Raw genomic sequence first — 14753 nt, 5'->3', positions numbered from 1 at the left:
AGGTCAGTGTTGAGAAGCATCATGACTGGCTGCAGTGGTCACTAAACAAGGGCCCTGTGTCCCTCCCTGGCTCTGTCGATCCCTTCAAGGGGTAGACACATCTGCTGGGGACAGAGGTAGGCTGGTTGCTGTTTCATAAAACTAGCCTCAAATCTTGATTAAGAGTGACATTTCTGGGAATTCCCTGACAGTCCAGTGGTTAGGACTCAGCACTTTCACTGCTGGGGACCAGGTTCAATCCCTGGTCGGGGAACTAAGATCCTGCAAGTTGCATGGCGTGACCCAAAAAAAAGGGGGGAGACTTCTAATTTTCTCCTGCTCCTAAGTAACTAGAACAAAATTCTCACAAATAAATGCCCTATAACCCTAGCCAGGACCAGTCAGAAGTTGGGGACACAAATGGCAGAAACCCAACTCAAATTAAATTCAGTAAAAAGGGAACTTGTTGACATGTACTACTTATAAGAATAGAAAGTTACTCAAAGGACTGAATGAGTGTCTAGATTAGAATGAAGTTCACTGATATGGAATGAGTTTACTTTAAAAAAAAAAAAAAAGAAGTTCACTGGATCTGATACCTGGAAATCAATGACCCAGGTCAGAGTCTCCATGTCTCAAGGCCTGTGGTCAGAGGGGCAGAGATGGACATTCAATGCCAGAAAAAGGTGTTTGGAAGAATAATGTGATGAGCAATCAAATCAAAATGAGAGGTTCTGGATATTCTGTGAGCTATTCCAATTACCTACATGTTCATAGAAGCCATTTAAAGTTGATATAGGGGGGCATCCCTGGTGGCGCAGTGGTTGGCAGTCTGCCTGCCGATGCAGGGCACACGGGTTCGTGCCCCGGTCCGGGAAGATCCCACATGCTGCGGAGCGGCTGGGCCCGTGAGCCATGGCCGCTGAGCCTGTGCGTCCGGAGCCTGTGCTCCGCAACGCGAGAGGCCACAACAGAGAGAGGCCCGCGTACCACCAAAAAAAAAAAAAAAAAAAGTTGGTATAGGGGACTTCCCTGGTGGTCCAGTGGTTAAGACTCCAAGCTCCCAGTGCAGGGGGCCCAGGTTCAATCCCTGGTCCAATCCCTTGTCAGGGAACTAGATCCCACATGCCCCAACTAAGATCCCGCATGCCCCAACTAAAACGATCCCCCACGTGGCAACAAAGATCCGGCTTGCCACGACTAAGACCCAGTGCAGCCAAATAAATAAATAAATATATATTTTTTAAAGTTGGTATAAAGCATATTGCCAACTGTTATGGATTGAATCATGCCCCACACCCCATCACAAAGTTCATATGTTGAAGCTTTAACTTTCTCTATCCTTCTGAGTTCTTGGCTGAGACCCCTGTAATAAAAGATTAACAACAGAAGAAACAAACAGAAGTTTATTGACTTGTATACATCATGTATATGTGGGAGATACCCAGAGAAAAAGGAGTAACTCTCCAAGGTGGCTTAGAACTCCAGCTCAAATTCCATCTTCATCTAAAGACAAAAGAAAGAAAGATGTGGGAGGAGGCCAGTTCTGGGAAGTTATCCGGAAAAGCAAGGTCAACAGGAAATAGTTTTTTATACAGATGTAAGCAGATATCTTCTCCATCCATAAGGTTCCCTTGTGATTCAGTCATCCTTCTCTTCCTAATACAGAGAGGGAGATGCCCTTACAATGGAGAGTTCCTTTATAAATGCAAATATTCCTTACAAAAGGGTAACTTCTACTTCTGTGCCTGCCGTTTCTCAAAATAATCAGCTCAAAATAATCCTTATGCCAAAGAGGCATATTCTGCTACCCTTCAATATTTATTCCCCTAACTCTTTTCCTGCAAGGTCACCTTAGGCTGACTGTGCCCCTCAAAGATTACATCTTCTCTCAAGGCAGTTTGCTCCTACATGACTCTCTCCTCCCCTCAAAGCCACAGGCTTAGGATGGAAACAGCTCTGCTGGTAGCAGCCCTGGGACACTGTACTATCTCTTCTGCTTCTTCTATGACCACACTTCTGCAAATAAACCCTTTCCAAATCATCCTAATTTGAGTGTGACATCTGCTTCTCAGACTGATAGAGCTCTCTATAAAACAGAGGTGGAAAAACTGAAGGACAAAATCTTCTTTTCCCCTCCACCCAGAAAAGGATCACAGATAGTGTCCACAGGACAGTGGGCCCTAATACATGAAGTTCATGTCAGATGAGAAAATTTTTTTAACGTGCCATCTGTCATCAGAAATCACTTGCTTAAATAATAATGTAGGCATTTTAATTGCTTTGGGGGGGTCTTTTTCACCTTTGTTTTCGAATTACACTTATATCTTAGAATCTGTGGCCACAGTATTGAGGTCAGCTCATTAACTGGAACCCATCTTTGTCCATAATTTTTTTTTTTTTTTTAGCTTCCAGCATCTTTTATTTTTCCTAGAATCTGGATACAAAACTCTAGCAGGGCAGTGCTCAATACTATTTAGGCTTCATATTTTAGGTTAATTACTTGAATATTGTAAATATGAATGCACTTTCCCATAACTGGGAAACTAAAGTTTGACCTAACTCATTTACTCAATACTTATGTAACCATACAAAATTTTATATGCAACATGAGCTTTCATATTATAGAATTTGACCTTCTTACAAACCAGCTTACATAACAGTTACTTTGCTTATCTGTCCTAACCTGTGAAGTGTTGTACCAATGCTTTTCTATGATGTACTTAAAACAGGGGAATTCTCCTTACATAAGGGTAAGAAGCCTGAAGCTCCAACCCAGAAATATAAAATTCTTTTGTTTCAGCAGACTTAATACCAAAAACAGATTGTGGGCAACTCTTACCTAAGTAGTAAGTACTATAGGAAGTTACAGTGTTGACCAAAAGAAAACACAGGCTTCTCATTAAACTTTTTTAATGGGTCTCAAATTCTATGACAGATTTGTGGTCAAGTTGTTTCCATTAAAAAGTACTGATTTTGAAAGCTAATAACTTAAAACTGCCACACACAAAACAAATGGTCCACAACACATTCTCCTTTCCTTCTGAAGGTTTTACGATACATTGTTATCATTAACCAGTCTTTTGTTATTAAACTGAAATGGCCAATTGAGACAAACAGTTCTGAGACCCTTCTTCCACCACTGATTAAGACTGGGGTGGCAGGTATTGAGGATAATATTCATTTAGCCTTCTGAGCTTTCTGGGTAGACTTGGTGACCTTGCCAGCTCCAGCTGTCTTCTTGTCCATTGCTTTGGTGACACCCACAGCGACTGTCTGTCTCATGACATGAACAGCAAAGCAGCCCAGAGCAGGATAGTCAGAGAAGCTCTCAACACACATGGGTTTTCCAGGAACCATGTCAACGATGGCAACATCACCAGATTCAAGAATTTGGGGCCATCTTCCAGCTTTTTCCCAGAACGACGATCAATCTTCTCCTTCAGCTCAGCAAACCTGCAGGCAATGTGAGCTGTGTGACAATCCAGCACAGGTGCATAGCCAGCACTGCTTTGGCCTGGATGGTTCAAGATAATCACCTGAGCTGTGAAGCCATCTGCTTCCATCGGTGGGTCATTTTTGCTGTCACCAGCCACATCGCCACGACGAACATCTTTGACAGACACGTTCTTGACATTGAAGCCCACATCGTCCCCAGGAAGGGCTTCACTCAAAGCTTCATGGTGTGTGCTTTGTGACCACCTAGAGGGGTGGGATAGGGAGGGTGGGAGGGAGGGTGATGCAAGAGGGAAGAGATATGGGAACATATGTATATGTATAACTGATTCACTTTGTTGTAAAGGAGAAACTAACACACCATTGTAAAACAGTTATACTCCAATAAAGATGTTAAAAAAATTTTTTTTAAAAAGATCAGTGAATGATATGCACGTTACATTCTTAGAGGACTTATTTTTTAATAAAATCCTAAAATTAAAAAAAAAAAAAGCTTCATGGTGCATTTCAACAAACTTCACTTCAGTTGTCACGTTGACTGGAGCAAAGGTGACCACCATGCCAGGTTTGAGAACACCAGTCTCCACTCGACCCACAGGGACAGTGCCAATACCACCTGTTTTGTAGACATCCTGGAGGGGCAAACACAAGGGCTTGTCAGTTGGGCGAGTTGGTGGCAGGATGCAATCCAGAGCTTCAAGCAGTGTGGTTGGTTCCAGTGGCATTGCCATCTTTACGGGTGACTCTCCATCCCTTGAACCGTGGCATGTTAGCCCTTGGCTCCAGAATGTGGTCCCCATTCCAGCCAGAAATTGGCACAAATGCTGCTGTGTTGTGGTTGTAGCCAACTTTCTTAATGTACGTGCTGACTTCCTTTACAATTTCCTAGTATCTCTTCTGGCTGTAGGGTGGCTCGGTGGAATCCATTTTGTTAACTCCAGCAATGAGTTGTTTCGCACCCAGAGTGCAGGCCAGAAGGGCATACTCACGGGTCTGCCCATTCTTGGAAATACCTGCTTCAGATTCACCAACACCAGCAGCAACAATCAGGACAGCACAGTCAGCCCGGGATGTGCCTGTAATCATGTTTTGGATGAAGCCTCTGTGTCCTGGGGCATCAATGATGGTCACATAGTACTTGCTGGCCTCGAATTTCCATAGGGAGATATCAACGGTGATACCACGCTCGCGTTCAGCTTTCAGTTTGTCCAAGACCCAGGCATACTTGAAGGAGCCCTTCCCCATCTCGGCAGCCTCCTTCTCGAACTTTTCAATGGGTCTCTCGTCGATCCCACCACATTTGCAGATCAGATGGCCAGTAGTGGTGGACTTCCCCGAATCTACATGTCCAACAACAACGACGTTGATGTGGGTCTTCTCCTTTCCCATTTTTGCTTAGGTTTAGCGGTGGTTTTCACGACACGTGTGTCCTGGCGGCAAACCCGTTGCGAAAAAGCTGTCCGTAATTTTGACTGCTCAGGATTTCCATCTGTGACGTGGTCAGCAATGTGTCATGCTTTTATTTTTGTTTTTTCAGAGTTTAACATCTGAAAAGTAAAAAAGTCTTCTCTACAGTGGGGAGGATTTAATCTCCTGCGGAAGCACTACAAAGTTTAAAAATGTGTGATTCCTGGGGTTCCCTTTCCTTTTGCCAGTGACCTCAACTCCTTCTCTCATTTCACCAGCTTCACGTTTAATCATTCTGTACTTCAAAGGCAAATTGCCCATTTGTTTCATGTCTACTATCTACGAGGCATTGCACATGATTTTCCTTTTCAGAGCAACCAACCCTATGAGGCACATCTAATCATCCCATTTTTATAACCAAGGAGACAAGCTTAGGAAGGTGATCCCTTCAATATGACCCAACCTGTGAGAGGCAAAGGATGGGAAGGCACCAGGTCTAAGTGATCGCTGAGAGCATGATCCACGCCACCTGGGATTCGGCTGCTGCCTGCTGCCCTTTGACCCGCTCACTCCTCCCACCGTGTACCTTCACCTGAATCTGTAATATTTCACCTGGAATGCTGTTCCCACCGTGATCCTCCCCTCCCCTGATTTAGACCTCACCTCCAGCATTTCCTCCATGGCTGACTTTACCTAACGGTGGGGCACGGCTATTAGCGGATTAAGACACAGAGATACGAACAAATGCTTTCCAGAATTCACTCAGAGATATAATCATCTTGTTTGTGGGGTATTTTTGTCTCCTAAGCTAGAACTTCTGTTTCTTGGGCACCTCCACCTCACCCTCCCCACAATCTATTTCAGTCCTCTGCACACAGGACATCCTCAACAGATGCCACTGACTGACCGGAGAATTAAAACACTGGAAATTTCGAAAAGTCTTGCTTGTGAAGGGGAAGTACACCATTCCTCCCCTGCTTTTTAAAGAAATATTTTCTGAAGAATACTGTATTTTTCCTTGTGATATTTTCCCTTGTGATTTCCCTGAGGAACTAAACAGGATCTGTCAGAACTGCCGGTGGAGAGATTTATTTGCACTCAGTGCCCTGTTCTGTCTGTCTTGTTGTGCTTTATGAATTTTAAAGGAAAGGAACGGAAACCTTTAGGTCGGGAATTCACCTGTTGAAAGGCTTCGTGCTAGAGCCTACGGGAAGGAGAGGCCCTGTGGCTTCATCAAGAGTCAGAACGCTGCTCGTGTGTTTCGCCTGACCACTGATTTTCTTAGAAGGGGACTTTGGCAGGGTTGTTTACTCTCATTCTATGCCTCAATATTTAAATCTCGAAATGAAGAGAGCTCTTTCTTGTCTGAGGACATGGGGTGCAGGGCAAAGGGAGTCTGCTACTCAAAGATACAGCCTGCTTAATGTGATTGGAAGGGCCCTGGAGAGATTTCCCAGCCTGCAAATATCTCCCGTTGGCTTGCTCCAGGACAGATAATGAAGCCTCACATTTACCTCATCTTCATTCAGGCAGTGAGGGCCTGGTTAAACTACAAATGTGTTATCTAGGAAAACGTGATACTGTTTTGCTTTTATTCCATGATGCACATTTCACCCACATTTTAATGTTTCTGAATGGAGATGCGTTTTTACAATCACTGTGACTCTGTAATGTAGTAGTGCTTCTTTATTCCCCCTGAATTGTTAAGTTCATTGCTATTAAATATATAAGAACCTCTAGAAAACTTGCTAAAACTTGAGACCTGGGACCCACAGGAACAGGTGCCAATTCAGGAGGTCAGGAAAGTGATGAGGAATTTGCATTTGCAACAGGCGCCCCAGGTGACTCTGAGCAGGCAGCCCTGCTTCAAGCGTCCCTAGTTATGTCCTTAGTTCAAAGAATATGATCTTTATGGATCTTAGTAGTTAGTTTGTAAGGTGTGTCCTATGGAGGATGCTTGGGTCCTCAGTCACTGGGTGTGCAATTCAGAACCAGGCACTGGGGAGAGAGCCGCCCTTTAAGCATGGCAATCACGCGTCCTGCATTTTCTCAGTTCCGCTATGCTCTGCCATTTTTTCCCTGAAATGCTCATATTTTGACATCTAAACCCCATCTCCCAGATGCCTTTCACTTTCAAACATTTCACAGATACTTCCATAAATTAGGTAAGTTTATGGCCTTGAGAAACTCACACTCTAGTGAGTGGGTCTTGCAAACTGACCTGAGCAGGATTACTGGTGCTAAAATGGGAGCCATCCAGGAATTGTTAAATCAAGGGTCAGCTACTCTCCTCTACAGCTGTGTTACCTGATTATGATCAAAGCAAGCCACCGGCAAAATTCTGCTGCACCTACAGACACTTACTAATAAAAAGATTATACAACATCGCACGCAAGCTTCTCTCAAAACAATTGCCAGTATTCCAGAGGCAGGATCCTGTCACCAGTATAGCCACCATGGGGCAACTAGAATCCTCCAAAGTTCATGGCTGGACCCAAAACCAAGTAAAGTCTTACCTCAGGCATCATTCTAAGGGTACAGGTTATAAGTCTAGCTGAATGTGTATATCCTATTCATGCACGAGTGGAAGGTTTCTAAACTATTTTAACTTATGCACTTATCTTGAATATCTTTATATCCATCAAGGAGATCCCATTTCTAACTTTCATCATGTTAATCAAATGCCACCCATTTCACCAATAAAAAAATAATTCTGACACAAACTATGCTAACTGGTAAAGTACCCATATTGATGGAGATGTGAATAACAGAAGTTCTTTGCCTCTGGATTATACATTTTTTTTTTTTTTTTTTTTTGCGGTACGCGGGCCTCTCACTGTTGTGGCCCCTCCCGTTGCGGAGCACAGGCTCCGGACGCGCAGGCCCAGCGGGCATGGCTCAGGGGTCCAGCCACTCCGCGGCATGTGGGATCCTCCCAGACCGGGGCACGAACCCGCGTCCCCTGCATTGGCAGGCGGGCTCTCAACCACTGCGCCACCAGGGAAGCCCTGGATTATACATTCTTGATTAGAGTCCAGAAACATTTGGTTAGAACCTAAACTAGGTGGCACACACATAAGACAGCACTGTATATTCAGAAGTATTTAATAACAGATCTCTTAAGACTGCATCAGACTCACACACACATTGTGGTACAAAACAACAACGCCTCTGGGAGAAGTATGTAACGGAGCTCTGAGGACACAAACAAGAGAGTGACTAATTCTATCTGGCAGATGGGAAGTGAGGGGGTAAGGACAGAATATCCTCACAGAAGAGATGGCTGGGGCTTCCCTGGTGGCGCGGTGGTTGAGAGTCCGCCTGCCGATGCGGGGGACGCGGGTTCGTGCCCCCGTCTGGGAAGATCCCACATGTCACGGAGGAGCTGGGCCCGTGAGCCATGGCCGCTGAGCCTGCGCGTCCGGAGCCTGTGCTCCGCAACGGGAGAGACCACAACAGTGAGAGGCCCGCGTTACCACAAAAACAAAAAATAAATAAATAAATAAACAGAAGAGATGGCTGAAGCTGAGTTTGTTTAAATGGGTAGGAATGTATCAATCAGGCAGATTCAGGGTACACCCAGCAAAGGGAAACAGCGCAGGCCTAGCACAGAGTCTTGAGAACTTTACACAGCTCACATTGGGCACCTGATGGGGAAGATGGGCTAGAACTGTAGCCAGAAACTAGACAACAAAGAACCTTCTAGATCCTGCTCCAGGGTTTGCTCTTTACCTAGTGGGCATCCAGAAGTGAGACAGCAATCTCTTATCTACTCCAACTTTGTTTTTTTTTGGTGTTTTTTTAAAATTTTTGGCTGCACTGCACGGCACGGCATGTGGGATCTTAGTTCCCCGACCAGGGATAGAACCCACACCCCCTGCATTGGAAGGCAGAGTCTTAACCACTGGACTGCGGGGGAAGTCCCCTTACCTACTCCACCTTTGGTTCAGAACATAGAATCAACCTGGTTGCTTGAGACCAGCATAGATCCAACATGGGTCAGGCTTCTTCCCAAGCCTTTCTAACTGAAGTCCCAGAGCCCTGAATATCTACTCCATCCATACTGTTTTTTTTTTCCATAAAAATCCAAGTAGAAAGACCAGGGTCCCTAGAGTCATTTACTGGTTGGTTGAAAGGGTGACTTGAACAAGTTTCTTTATCTCTCTGACCCTTAGTGTCCTCATCTGTAAAATGGGGGTAATTATACCTACTTCCTAGGCTTGTTATGAAGATCAGGACAGAGCCTGATAGAGGGGATATGCTCAAGTAATTTTATTTTTAGTGTCTATGTCTTTTAAATCTTTATCATTATTTTTCCTTGTTTATGAATTCTTAGAAGGAATAAGATCTATGTTATGCAAGTAGTATTTTATCTCAATATAACTGCAGATTACCATTCACTGACCTTGTGCCATAAATCTTACTCTAAATCCTTTAAAATCTAGAAGTTTAGTCCTAAGGCTCCCGACCCTACTAAATTCCATAAACCTCTCTTATCTGTCTATTGGTCTTATCAGGGTGAGGCTCTCTTGTTGCTTCCAGAGAAAACCACAAGAACTATTTTCTATTTCTAGTCCCAGATGCAACAAGAAGATCACAGATACCAGCTCTCAAGCTCTTTTTCCTTCCTGTTTTTGTGTCTATTCATATATATAACAGCTCTAAACTTTGAGAATCCTGATGGCGAGTGGGCTGGCAGGGCCGCCTTCCACTATCTTAAAGTTTAACCTCAATGCCCTTGGCAATTTTTCCTGCAGGAGGAGCGTCTCTTTTTCTAAGGACACCTCATTAGCCCTAACAGGACTTTCAAAAGAAGGCCAGAAATTTCCCCCACCCACAGTCTCATCATCACTTACAGCCCCTCCCCTCAAAAAAACAAACTTGGATTAGTAAAACAGGGTTATGTCCTTTTCTCTTACTGATCTGATTCTGAGCAGGATTTTAAAGAGCCGCTTTTCTGCTTTCCTTAAAGAGATTAACACTTTAATCCAGGGCAGCAAGCTGCAACCACAAGCATTTTGAATCAAATTTAAATTCTTGGGGCTTCCCTGGTGGCGCAGTGGTTGAGAATCCGCCTGCCAATGCAGGGGATACGGGTTCGTGCCCCGGTCCGGGAAGATCCCACATGCCGCGGAGCGGCTGGGCCCGTGAGCCATGGCCGCTGGGCCTGCGCATCCGGAGCCTGTGCCCCGCAACGGGAGAGGCCACAACAGTGAGAGGCCCGCATACCACAAAAAAAAAAAAAAAAAAAAAAAAAAAAAAAAATTTAAATTCTTAGGGCTTTGGCTGCTTCTCAGTTTGCCTTTGGCTCTCCTCAGCCCTCCCAATTCTGGTACAGCCCTGCAGCACGCAGTTACCCACCTGCCCTTGAAGGCATCGGATCAACCCCCATCCCAAGTTCTAGTCATTATAACCATTGCCACATTACAGGCACCTCACCCCATCAACTAGTTAGTTGTCAAGGCCAGGAATGTTCATCCCATAATGGAAGTTTTGTTGTGGGGTGAGATGATGAGGGGAAGAGCAAAATTCTCTGACTGTAGGCCTGGATTAGGAGCCCTCGGGTAGGGAAACCAGTGGCTGGGGCCCGAGTAAGCTGGTGTGTGGAATGTCACTGACTGAGCAAAATGGTGACAGATTGCTTCCATCACCTTCCCCAGAGGCAGGGCTTGCCCTGGTGAAAACTGTAACAAAGACAAGCCTTTGTCACAGCCAGTGTTCAGGGACAGGAGAAGGAAGAGGTACCATGGCACAGGGCTCTGGGAAAAACAGAAACGTGCTTCACCACTCCTTGCACCCTTGAAATTAAGAGGACATTGTTTTGTTTTCTGGTATTTATGACAAACATAAACCCCAGGGCATTTGCCATTAAGGCCCAAATTTAAAATCCCAGCTTCCAAGAGGAGAAATTAGAAAAGAATCCTCTCATCAATTGCTCTTCCACCAAGACAGTAACCTGGACTGTCCTTATTAGACGTGTCTCATTACTGACAATAATAGTAATAATCACAATATTAAGTAATGACTAAAGAATAAGTACAAGCAGACTCCTTGTTCATAGTGGCTCCTGGTGATAACTGTCTCTGATAATCAAAGCTTAGAATCCACATTTCATGATGGGCTGCTCCAGAGATGCTGCCTCACCCCCAGCGTTGTAACAATCCACAGGCAAGTGTCTTGAGTTTGATTCTTTTGCAGGTTGGGGCAGACAGAACAGATTTGTGTCTCTTTCTGTCTTTTTTGAAAATTAATACCATCACACAGAGGTTGTGTGATATCACCACACACCTATCAGAATGACTAAAATGAAAAATAGTGACAACGGACTTCCCTGGTGGCAGAGTGGTTAAGAATCCACCTGCCAATGCAGGGCTCACGGGTTTGAGCCCTGGTCTGGGAAGATCCCAAGTGCCACGGAGCAACTAAGCCCGTGAGCCACAACTACTGAGCCTGCGCTGTAGAGCCCACGAGCCACAACTACTGAGCCAGTGTGCCACAACTACTGAAGCCCGTGCGTCTAGAGCCTGTGCTCTGCAACAAGAGAAGCCACCGCAATGAGAAGCCCGTGCACCACACGAAGGACAGCCCCCGCTCACTGCGACTAAAGAAAGCCCATGCGCAGTAACAAAGACCCAATGCAGCCAAAAATAAATAAACAAATTTATTTTTTAAAAAAATAGTGACAACACCAAGGTGTCTAGTGGTTACGGCTCAGCGCTCTCACTGCTGAGGGCCTGGGAACTAAGATCTCGCAAGCCGTGTGACAAGCCAAACACACACACACACACAAAATTGACTTCTTGGATGATGATGGCTATATGACTCATACATACATACATCACTGGTTCTCTGTGAAAAGTACAGCTACATTTTTCTAAGACCTTCAAATGAAATCTTTAAAAAAAAATGTCTAAACTCCAACTTTGAGTCTTTGCTCATCCTTATCCTTCCATCCAGAACACTTTCCTCAGCCTTTCTCCCCATGAATCTCTATCTATGGCTCTAATCTCTATCTCTATCTATGGCTTAAGTCCCAAGTAAAACGCTACCTCCATAAATGCATCTCAAAATTTCTGAGTCAGAATGTATTTCCTCCTTCTCTATATTCTTTCTTTTTTCTTTTTTCTTTTTTTTTTTTTTTTTTGCGGTACGCGGGCCTCTCACTGTTGTGGCCTCTCCCGTAGCAGAGCACAGGCTCCGGACGCGCAGGCTCAGCGGCCATGGCTCACGGGCCCAGCCGCTCCGCGGCATGTGGGATCTTCCCGGACCGGGGCACGAACCCGTGTCCCCTGCATTGGCAGGAGGACTCGCAACCACTGCGCCACCAGGGAAGCCCTCCTTCTCTATATTCTTAAACCTACCTCTATTTTAGTTGTTGTCCTCTCACTTAGGTACACAAGTAGCTCTCAGAAGGAATGTGTGTACATGCCTAATAGTTTAGAAACACGATGGTTGTTTCCATCTTCCAGGTATGCTTTTTCTTCTGATTGCCCATGGCTTGCTTCTTACTCTTGATGTTCAAGTCCTAGCTTAGATGGCACCTCCTCAGAAAGGCCATCTCTGGCCACCCAATCTAAAGTCAATATCCAGTCACCCTCTTGCCCTCTTTAAATTATCAGTATGGCATTTTTTTTGTTTCTTTGTTTTTGTTAGTTTATTTATTGTGGTAAAATATACATAGTAAAAAATTTATCATTTCAACCATTTAAAAAAATTTTTATTTATTTTATTTTTGGCTGCGTAGGGACTTCATTGCTGCGCTCAGGCTTTCTCTAGTTGTGGTGAGCGGGGGCTACTCTTTGTTGCGGTGCGCGGGCTTCTCATGGCAGTGGCTTCTCTTGCTACAGAGCACAGGCTCTAGGCATGCGGGCTTCAGTAGTTGTGGTACATGGGCTCAGTAGTTGTGGCTCACAGGCTCTAGAGAGCAGGCTCAATAGTTGTGGCACATGGGTTTAGTTGCTCCACAGCATGTGGTATCTTCCCAGACCAGGGCTTGAACCCATGTCCCCTGCATTAGCAGGCAGATTCTTAACCACTGCGCCCCCAGGGAAGCCCTCAACTATTTTTAAGTATACAATTCAGTGGCATTAGGCACATTCACAGTGTTTCACAAGGATCACCACTATCCATTTCCAAGATTTTTTCATCTTCCCAAACAGAATCGCTGTACTCATTAAACAGTAGCTTCCCATTACCCCTCTCCCCCGCCCCTCTATTATGCACTCTGTCTCTACAAATTTGCCTACTCTAGGTCACCTCATATAAAGTGGGATCATACAATATTTGTTCTTTTGTGTTTGGCTTATTTCACTTAGCATAATGTTTTTAAGGTTCACCCACATTGTAGCATGTGTCAGAACTTCATTCCTTTTTAAGACTGAATAATATTGCATTGTATGTATATACCATATTTATCCATTCATGCATCAAAAGACACTGTGCTGTTTCCACCTTTTGCCTATTGTGAATAATGCCGCTATGAAGATGGGTGCATATATATCTGTTTAAATCTCTGCTTTTAATTCTTTGGGGGTTTATACCTAGAAGTGAAATCGCTGGATCACATGGTAATTTTATGTTTAACTTCTTGAGAAACCACCACACTGTCAGCCTGGCATATTTAAAATGCATTTGTTTGTCTGCTCCACTGAAAGGAAACCTTCATGAGAGCAGGGACATCATCTGTCTTTTCCCTCCCTGCAGCCCCAGCACCTAAAACAATTCTGGCACACAACAGACACTCAGAAGTTTTTGTTAAGTGAATGAATGAAGTAGGTCCTCAGCAATTGTTAGTGTTCTTTCTCCTTTATACTCTATTCCTCTTAAATCAATCGCAAACTACCTGAGGGCAGGGCCAGGTCTCATCATCTGTGTAACCTCAGCACTTAACACATTGAAGACACCCATTAAATACTTGTAGAGCTGAAGTATCAATAAATCCCTATTATTTGCTTACAGTTTGGTTTTCTCAGTTGAGTTCTCTAGATTCAGGCTGATGATTAGGGATTAGGAAGAACAGAGGCTTTGCCCTGGCTTTTTAGGGAGCAAAAGAAAAGGCCCACTGAGGCCCACATGCTGGTGCCTCCTAGGTATCTCTGCCTCACTTTTTCGCTCATCCTTTTCCCTTTGATTTCTGGATTCTAGCACTTGCCAGAGCCAGAACTAAAAGAAGCAGGATCAACTGAAAAATCCATTAAATTACATCATCTGCCTCTGAGAACTGAGGCATGCTGGCTGAGTCTTTGGTTCAGATAAAATACAAGTTCTGATATCCCAAGACTTCCTAAAATTTCAAGTAACGTTCTTCGGAATAAAAATTTTAATGACTTTCAAGTAGTTCTGAGCCTGGTAATTCTGATTATATATGCCATATACAGGTAAATAATATATTTTACCACTCTGTATTATATATAATAAATTATACACACACTGCATATTGCACTTTATGTATAATAATGGGTCACTAAATGGGGATGGCAAAACCCAAGTAAAAATGTCCCTGGTACCTGGAACCATTTCCATGGATTTTCTCCCCAAATCCTGTCAGCCTCCTTTACTATTAGGAACACTCTTTGTTTCAGCCAGCAGTTTTTGAAACAAAGGAGGATAAGGGAAACCTCCTAAAATCTCAACATCAGTAGGCTCCAAAAGGCTGCCATACTACAGCTACTTTCTCAGTGGCTCCACCAACCCTCCCAGCTCTCTCGTGCCCTCTGTATCGGGGCCACTGGCCTTCACCCAGGTCCTGCCTCCATAGTCTGCTGTCTGCGTGATTCCCAGACAGGCAGCCTCAGGTCAACCTTCAATTATAGATCCTCAATCGCCCCTCCATTTCTGCATCTCCCCACATTTAAAAACTTCTTAAGGCTTTATCACTGCCTGGGTTCTGCCTCAGGTGAAGGCCATTCTAG

General features: G+C 44.4%; 1 protein-coding gene and 1 pseudogene across 1 annotated transcript in view; both read right to left on the bottom strand.

The window, feature by feature from the left end:
• Positions 1 to 2837: 2837 nt before the first annotated feature.
• The window catches only part of SNX18 (sorting nexin 18), a 71655-nt gene continuing 59739 nt past the window's right edge, over positions 2838 to 14753 (bottom strand). The window contains 2 exon segments of the mRNA XM_067030972.1: positions 2838 to 3365; positions 3368 to 3681. Of these exon segments, the coding sequence (XP_066887073.1) occupies positions 3160 to 3365; positions 3368 to 3681 (520 nt within the window). The 3' untranslated portion in view covers positions 2838 to 3159.
• LOC131756084 (elongation factor 1-alpha 1 pseudogene) lies at positions 4287 to 4885 on the bottom strand (annotated as a pseudogene).

Source organism: Kogia breviceps, chromosome 4 (genome assembly GCF_026419965.1).
Source record: "Kogia breviceps isolate mKogBre1 chromosome 4, mKogBre1 haplotype 1, whole genome shotgun sequence".
Taxonomy (NCBI): Eukaryota; Metazoa; Chordata; class Mammalia; order Artiodactyla; family Physeteridae; genus Kogia; species Kogia breviceps.
The sequence above is the reverse complement of the archived record's forward strand: the minus strand, read 5'-3'. Positions and strand labels throughout refer to the sequence as shown.